At 39.2% G+C, this 8,024-nt stretch overlaps 1 protein-coding gene across 1 annotated transcript; it reads right to left on the bottom strand.

Moving 5' to 3' along the window:
- Window positions 1–225: 225 nt before the first annotated feature.
- napbb (N-ethylmaleimide-sensitive factor attachment protein, beta b) lies at window positions 226–7,027 on the bottom strand. Its single transcript, XM_056294260.1, has 11 exons — window positions 6,853–7,027; window positions 5,173–5,252; window positions 4,797–4,913; window positions 3,268–3,314; window positions 2,438–2,515; window positions 2,101–2,156; window positions 1,512–1,596; window positions 1,280–1,384; window positions 1,126–1,194; window positions 970–1,020; window positions 226–364 (listed from the first exon to the last, which is right to left on the bottom strand). The coding sequence occupies exons 1-11, from the start codon at window positions 6,951–6,953 to the stop codon at window positions 263–265; spliced, it is 891 nt and encodes a 296-aa protein (XP_056150235.1). The 5' UTR covers window positions 6,954–7,027; the 3' UTR covers window positions 226–262.
- Window positions 7,028–8,024: the final 997 nt, after the last annotated feature.

Genomic DNA, 8,024 nt, shown 5'->3' with positions numbered 1-8,024 from the left:
AAAGAGGGCGCCAGAGGAACCCTAACAGGTGGCGAGTAGCACAGCATTCAGACATCAACAGAATATACTCTTCAAGATGCGCTATGGACTTCGTCAGAATTTAAACTTACTGTATGACAGAAACCTGGGCTGACTAGTACACAAAAAAAATGATACATATAGTGAAAAGGTTGTGTGAGTAGCATGCCATAATAAATTGACCCTTTCATGCGGCATTGCATTACTGTCCTGGGTGCCCCCATCCTCACCCCCAATTCCTCGCTCACTTTAAGTCACCCTCATCGCCCTGGATGGTCTTTTTGATGCGCAGCAGAAGGGTGGTGTGCCACTGGTCCAGACGCGAGATTGAATCAAACTCCTTCACCTACAGACAGAAGGCATAAAAATAAAATCTTGAGATTAGGATTATAAAATCTGCTCAATTTATTCTGGCCTTACCTACTGGAAATGCTTGGTAATTGGAAACCAGTTTTTTTGGCAAAACATTTTTTACCAGTATTGCTACGCATTTTGAGTATTCTTAATTATGAATCTTGTGTATTCATTTTGATGCATTGGCATGACTTTCACTCTCAACAGAAAATCATTTTATGTACTACATAAATACATACATGTACATCGAAATTCCGCTGCCTCCAACTTGGGGTGAACTTGGAGAAGCATCTCTGACTCAGTCAATCAATTATTGAGAAAGTACAGTAGGCTTTAAGAGATTCATAACAGTTAATTCAGTCAAAAGCAGGTTCTATAAATTAGGATTTATCTGTAATTCCCTTGATGTGAGTGCAGCAGAGAACAGAAAAGGGTGAGCAGTGGGATTCCTGTGCTCACCAGTAGGAATGTATAAACAGTGATTAGAGACAGAGGAGGAACTGTCATTGGATCAGTGGTGACTGAGTATGTTATGTTTGATCCAAAACAAGACCTGGTTTGGGACTAGAAATGTTCCTTGGGGCATATCAGACTTACTGCATCTGTGAATGCTTCACTGTTCTGCTCCTCGTGAGCCTCCAGAAGTTTCTGTGAAGCAAGAAATGTAGGTCAGACGAGGAAACAGTCGATTGAGAGGGAAAAGTAAAGACTTCTGTCAAATTCTGCCAACTTATAACCATCTTATAAAACTACCTTCAACAGTTTGCACTCTCTTGAGTCTGAGAAGGCTGGGAACATTTCCTCGTACTTCTCAACGGCAATCTGCGGAGAGACAGAATGTTAAAATCCTTCTGTGTGGCTCTTCATCTCGATTTCCTAGGACTGTGGCACACCGGCACAAACTTGCCTTAGCATTAAGCTCGTCGACAATGAAATGGCACAGTGCTGCTTTGAAGAAGTACTCTTTGGCGCTATATTTCAGCAACGGGTTGTCCATGGTGTTGGCACCGACCTGTACACAGCCAAAACATACATGTGTGAAGATGTCAGTTCCTGCAGCACCACTCAAAAAAAACAAAAAACAAACAGAAACCTAAGCAGGCCACACACCCACAAAGTAAATAAGCTACCAAACACACCTGCTCATAGATTTCAATGGCCTTTTGGTACTGCTCCAACTGAGCGCTATAGGCGCCGACCTTCAACAGACACTTGTTGGCAGAGCTAAATGAAAAGCACAGAGGGGAATTAAACAACACTCCAGTGTGCATATGCATAAACTGTACAAACATGGATATATAACTATAAGCAATAAATACCACAGGCAATAGGTGATGAATACTTGGCCTGCACCGACACCGCTATTTGACTGCAAATCCCAATCCTGAGTATCAATCATGAGTTACAAATCAAGTATATCACTTTATTGCCGAAAGATAGACCTCAAGTTTGAGGTGAATGGATTAAAAAGGAATTCATTTGTCTCCATATCATCCTCGTTCGTGCATGTGAAAAATAGTGGAATTTTGAGTAATTTCAATTTTAGTATGGGAAACTGCTCAACATCACCTCCATATTCCAGTATTGGTATTCCTGTACCCCAAATAGGAATGAGAATACTTGGGAACCGTGTTTGAGACTAGTAACATTTAGATTTTTTAAATTCCATTTACCTGTCATTCATAATAACAGAGTTGTTTATGATGTTGTGTGGTCCTGAGAAAGTACCTGTTTGATTCTTCTCCCTTGTAGTAGTCTGCTGCTTGCTCATAATGTGCAATAGCCTATTTGAAAAAAAAAGAAGTGGCGATTTAAAAACATTCATGCATTGTTATCATCATCAGCAGTACTATTAGAATAGTTGCTGTAGCGAGATTTCAAACAGCACCCATTTAAAAGCAGAATGCTTCAAGGAAAAGTCTAAAAGCAGAAATAGGGTAATATAGATATTAAAAAAAAAAAAGGTGGCCAAAAGTCAGTAACATTTACATCGATCCTCTATAGATTGCCATTCCATTAAGAACTGTTTAATATTACAAATCTTACTCAACTCTCACAAACACACCTTTTCGATATCCACCAGTTCAGACTCGTAGACCTCTGCGATGCTGATGTGGTGTTTGGCAGCAATGGTGAACCGTCCCTGGAGTCGGAGAAATCATTACTAAATGGATGTAAAAGGTCAGTCACAGTCCAAAACGATATTCTTTTCCACAGCACACAGATCAGGGAGGGGCACCTTGTGGCTTCAAAAGGTAGGATTAGCACTGCACATTAAACCCCACTTTAATGTAAGACCTTACAAGAGGGATTTGATCAAGGTACTAACACTCAATTGTAACATGGCTCAAAGTTCAGCCTTTATGAATAACTGGTAGGGATCAAAACTAAGACACGAGAGAAGGCTGAAAGTTTAATCAAGTAACATGGGACTTTTAAACTCCTTTAAAAATGCTAGTTAGGATGAGCTCTAGGACTTTTGCTGCAAAATGAATACAAAATGAACACAAAATGAAATAAATGGGACCCTTTCAAGACAAACAATCGTCATTTTGCATGCTATAAAATGTGGCATCTTGGATTCATTGTGAATTTAACCTGATCCAGAGACGGGCTCTATAGAACCTGATGTCAAAAATAATCAATTTGCAAAATGTCAAAGTGTAAACACACATGTTAAAAACATGTTTTGCCAGCTCTCCAATAGCGTCACAACAGAAATCATGTTCTCCCAATTAACTATCTGGCAACATCTGTTGTCAAAAGGGCAAGTTAGCTCCTCAGATAAAAGTAAAAATGTCTCACATCAAATGATGGGCACATTTATTAGTAAGGTTAAAACAGCTGCTGTGGTTTAAAATCTGGATGGAGTCCTTCTGTCCATGTGCATCTTACCATGTCTGTGTAAATGTCGATGGCTGCATTTAAACACTTGATTGCCTCTATTGGCAGCATAAAGGGAAGAGGAGGGAACAGTTAGACAACATTTGTTAGCTCTGTTAAAAATAGACAGACCCTGCAATGGCACAGCATACTTTATTAGTGTAAATGTTAGTAAAACAGGCTTAAAAAGGGAGTTATCAGAGGCCTTTATCCAGATTATTTGGATAGGACAGTTTATATTTGGAGTCAGCAAAGCGCTACACGGTGGAGTCCTGTGGTTTGTGGTTAAATTGTGGTGACAAACACCTCTTTTTTTCCTAGCTTGTTGGCTTCAAATGGGCAATATGAGATAAAGCTTTTGCTTTCGACGGCGACAATGTAAAATCAATGCCAGAGGTAAACAGCATGGCAGACAGAGCCGGATGATCCCAGTCCAACCATCCAGCATCTGTTGACCTAGTAGTTAAACCTCTGCTTACGATTATGGCAAAAATGATCATTCCAATTATTTGTGGTAAATATTTTGTTCATGACTGTTGATTAAAATTGCTGTGGTTTCAGCAAATAAAACTACTTTGTTGAACATTTGCAACTTATCCTTACATTATCTTATCCATTCTTTTTCACTTTACTCATTGCCACCATTTCCAAAAAACACAATGTTTAGCTTTTCTCTATTTCGCCTGTTACCGCAGACTTCTTTTGCTTTGGTCACATGGGTAAATGTTGCACACTCAAAGGTCGTGATCGGTCAGACATGGGACTTTCAGATGCATTGAAAATATAATTCAAAACACATCAATATTAACAAAAACATAAAATCCCAATATCCGACTATTTACAATTATGCAGCACTGCTATGTGTCAACGAAGAAGCAGAGAGGACAAAGAGCACCAACAATCCCCTGAACATTTCATTCAAAGGCAATATATTTACATCACATTAGAATTAATCACTTGTTTCTACTAACACTGGCAGATCAAAAAAAAGAAAAAGAAAGAGGGATTAAACAGATGAGATTCCTCCGACATAATCAGGTGCAGAGTGGTGGTTGGAGACTCCAGCATTGGGAAACTGTCATGATTTCTAACTGCTGAACTATTAACTGTGCGATCTCGGCCCAGTAAGCCCTGAGATGAAGGGGGGGGGGGTTAGTACTCTAGGAAAATACTTGATCACAATGGCTCATCTCTAATGACTGAACTACTTTCCTGACAGAGGACTTGTCCCTCTACCCATTTATCCATGCTGCTGGCTGTGGGAATCCTCTGACTGCCCAACTTTTAAGACGGTCATCCATAGTTTCACAGAACCCAATAATTCAAAAAGCTTTTAGATAATGCACAGGTAATGCATTCTTTTTGAAGGATGAATACTGCTACTGTGATAAGCAGATCAGTAAACTATTATATTTGATATTTCAAAGCCCTTTGATAATGCCGAGGACCTAAATGGATATGAAAAATGGAAGTAGTAAAAGGCCTGAAAAGGTTTAGAGTTAAAGAGAACAAGTAAGTGATGATGTGACAGCTAGCCTCACCATTTGGGTCTGACTTTTTGAAAGCATTTCCTGCATCAATGAAACTGGTGGCACAGTCATGTTTGTTTTGGAGCTGCAGGTGGAGACGAGCGGCTTTGCAGAATGCATTTCCAGCACCTGTGAGGAAAGAAGAGAATGAAATCGAGGGCAGAAACAAATACCTTGCATTTCAGCTTGCAATCAACATAATGCACACTGTGCAATCCTTTCCCTTGAGACACCTCCAGAAGTTCTGTGCTTTGCAGTTACAGAGTTCAAAGAATAATGCCAAAAAATCTCCACAAGGTTAAACAGATTCCACGCAATGCAACAATTTCAATTCGATTGTAAATTACTGGCAGGCTATCCAGGGATTAAAGAAAATTGACTATTGCACCATTCCAGTTCTTTGCCATCTTGAACATGTTGGCTGCTCTGCAGTACATCTCGCACGCCTCCTCCACTTTGTGTGGTCCACTAAAAGAGATGAGAAAGAAAATAAATCATGAATAAATAATTAAATCAACTCATACACCAAGTCAGACCGGTTTACAAAAAAGCCTGTTCAATGTCACATTTCTCATTAATTAAACTGCACAAATTTTCTTACTGCTGCAGAGGTTTAGGGTGGCCAACTATTAAAAAAAAAAGAAAAGAAAAAAAAAGAAAAAAGAAAGGCATATCTTGTTGCTTTTGTTAACTCATATGTATGTTGCATATCTGAGTTGCATGGCTTAGACTGGATGACAAGCTTATATAAATCCTGCACTTTATGTGGCTCTCTCTCCTTCTATGACATGGATTGGACCCTGGGAATCTCCTAGAGGCTGTAATGATGCTCTGGCTATCTAATCATGACAGAGAGTGACATCAAAGCCCCTCACTGCACAAAAGCTAAAGGCAACATCTGGGGTCATGTAGGACTAAAGCTTGCAGAAAAACTGACTCACACAAGCAAACAGGCTCTTCTATTTTCTGTGTTACGTCTTATAAATAAACCCAAGACATGCATGTCTGACTCAGCATTAATGTCCAAAATCAAAAGTATGTATTACCTGCATTTACCTGTAAATTCCACTAGAGGATGTGGAACTTGATTTGCTATCATTACAGCCTTTGCCATAAAAATCACTGGTCTCCATTTGAGCACCAACCCAAAACATCTGGTGTCATCCGGGTTTTCCAGATACTTCTTTAATGACTGACGTTTTTCTTTTTAATGGTTATACTGGTGAAACACAACTCAATTTGTCATTCACTAATCCATAACTACAATACAGATGAGTTTTTGGTATGAAATGAATAGATTCCTTAGTGCTTAAGAGTAAAAATGTCTGAAAGTGGCAGTGTTTGAGTATTCACAAATGGAAAAACTCAGGTTACTTGTAGTCAAATGCAAGGCATCTATTCTCATTACAGCAAATCCATGCAGACACAGGGTGTGTTACTGCAGAAATGTGCTCAGGTACTGCTTAGAAAAAAAATCAAGGTAGACAAAAACCTGGGTTCAAGAGGCCAATGATCAACAACCACCTTTTAACTGAAAACAAAAAATATATATGAATGGATGAATGAATGGATGAATGAATGCATTTATTTGTCATTGCACAGCAACTTCTCAGTGGTGCAAAATTTAAAAAAATTCATTCATTCATTCATATTCTTTTTTACCAACACCATTGATGGTTTAATAAAAACGTTATATATATATATATGCATACATATATATGCATACATATATACACACACACACACACACACACCCTAACGTTGAATACATACATGGCTTGAGTCCAGAGGTAACCGTGAGCTGCAGTTCTGGCTTATTTACATTATCTTTTTGCATGAAGGGAACATTTTGCGTAGTTTGTTAGAATTAACCTTACGTGGTTTGTCCTTTTAAGATACCGTTAACTAGATATTTAACGTTTTTCTTTAATTAGCTGGTAGTGGGAGAAATAAGTGAACGCGTAGTCCGTGAAATATAGGTAGGCAGCCAAGTTTGCTAGATTTCCTGAGCCGTTGACGCCAGCTAGCTGTCAGCGTAGCGGTTTGTTCTTTGGTGCAGTGCTCTTACCCTCCAAACATCCCTCCTAAGAAAGATCCAGAGGACTTGACTTTTTTGTCGGCATCAGCCATCAACTGGATCGCTTCCTTTTCTTTCCCGGTGTTGTCCATTCTTGCTGTAATAATCGATGTATTCTTGCGAAAAGTTTAAGAAAATACCCGCATAGGAGTCGGCTCTAGATGGCACGGATTACGGACGACGGTTTTATTTAGCGTAGGCGTGCACCTGTTATTGGCTTCGGCGCGTAACCCATGCATCATGGGTACTGAAGTGTTTCCGGGGAAAAATAGAATTAGCTTTAACGAGTTCTCAACTACAACTCCCAGCCAAACACCAAACGCATTTATCTGCCGATATTACATAAGTTATCGTTTCGTAAAAGCAGATTTTTGGAACAGTGCGTTTCCAAGTTAGGATTTTTTTTCTTAAACCGTCAAGTTATTATTATTATTTTTTTTACTTTAGCACCCCTATGGCATGAAGCAAAGTACCATACAGTAAAATTATATCGTGTATGTAGGTTGCACTTATGTGCAGCAGAGGGCGCCAAATCATTGAAAGAAACGGTGTCAGGCGATGACGGTGACCTCGACCTCCAAAGGGCTCCGCAATATAACGAATGCCATACGAATTTTCACTCTATGGACACGAAAAACCTTTGCTGTGAACTGCAAAGCTTGGGGAATTCTGCAAAAGAAAGGGATTGATGAGTAGTCCCATAATTTCATGAAGGGTCTGCAATTAGTTACCTTAAAAACGACAGTAAACGTTCACTCTGCAATGTTACGATAACAACTGCTACTACAACTCAAATCTGTCTCTCTGTAAACAGGTGACAGTGAATCAGCTGTTTTCAAGTGAATATAGCTGCAGCCCTTTCCACGGGTGCACATCGATATTCTTGTATACTTAAATACAGTTAAAAAAACACCCTTTGTAAGCCTCATTGTTTACTTGAACCATGGTCTGCACTTTGCTCAGTCGATGGAAATAAAGGCTAATATTTGAGAGAAATCTATTTTGCATTACAGGTCAGTAAAACACTGTTGTTTAAACATGCCTCACCGAAAATCACAGATTAGTGGGTTTTTTTTTCCAGAAATCAGTGACCAAATATATACCACATACATGTTTGTCAGTTAGTCCCTCCCAATTTAAGTGTCCATGCTAAGAGTTTAGCA

The sequence above is a fragment of the Lampris incognitus genome, chromosome 15 (genome assembly GCF_029633865.1).
Source record: "Lampris incognitus isolate fLamInc1 chromosome 15, fLamInc1.hap2, whole genome shotgun sequence".
In the NCBI taxonomy this organism is placed as follows: Eukaryota; Metazoa; Chordata; class Actinopteri; order Lampriformes; family Lampridae; genus Lampris; species Lampris incognitus.
Note: the sequence above shows the minus strand (reverse complement) of the source record. Positions and strands in the feature narration are given on the sequence as shown.

Coding starts and splice junctions, on each gene's coding strand:
- napbb (XM_056294260.1), bottom strand. CDS start 6,953: ATGGACAACACCGGGAAAGAAAAGGAAGCGATCCAGTTGATGGCTGAT. Junction 2,516..3,267: donor TCGACATTTACACAGACATG/GTAAGATGCACA, acceptor CTCCGACTCCAG/GGACGGTTCACCATTGCTGC. Junction 1,195..1,279: donor TCGACGAGCTTAATGCTAAG/GCAAGTTTGTGC, acceptor GTCTCTCCGCAG/ATTGCCGTTGAGAAGTACGA.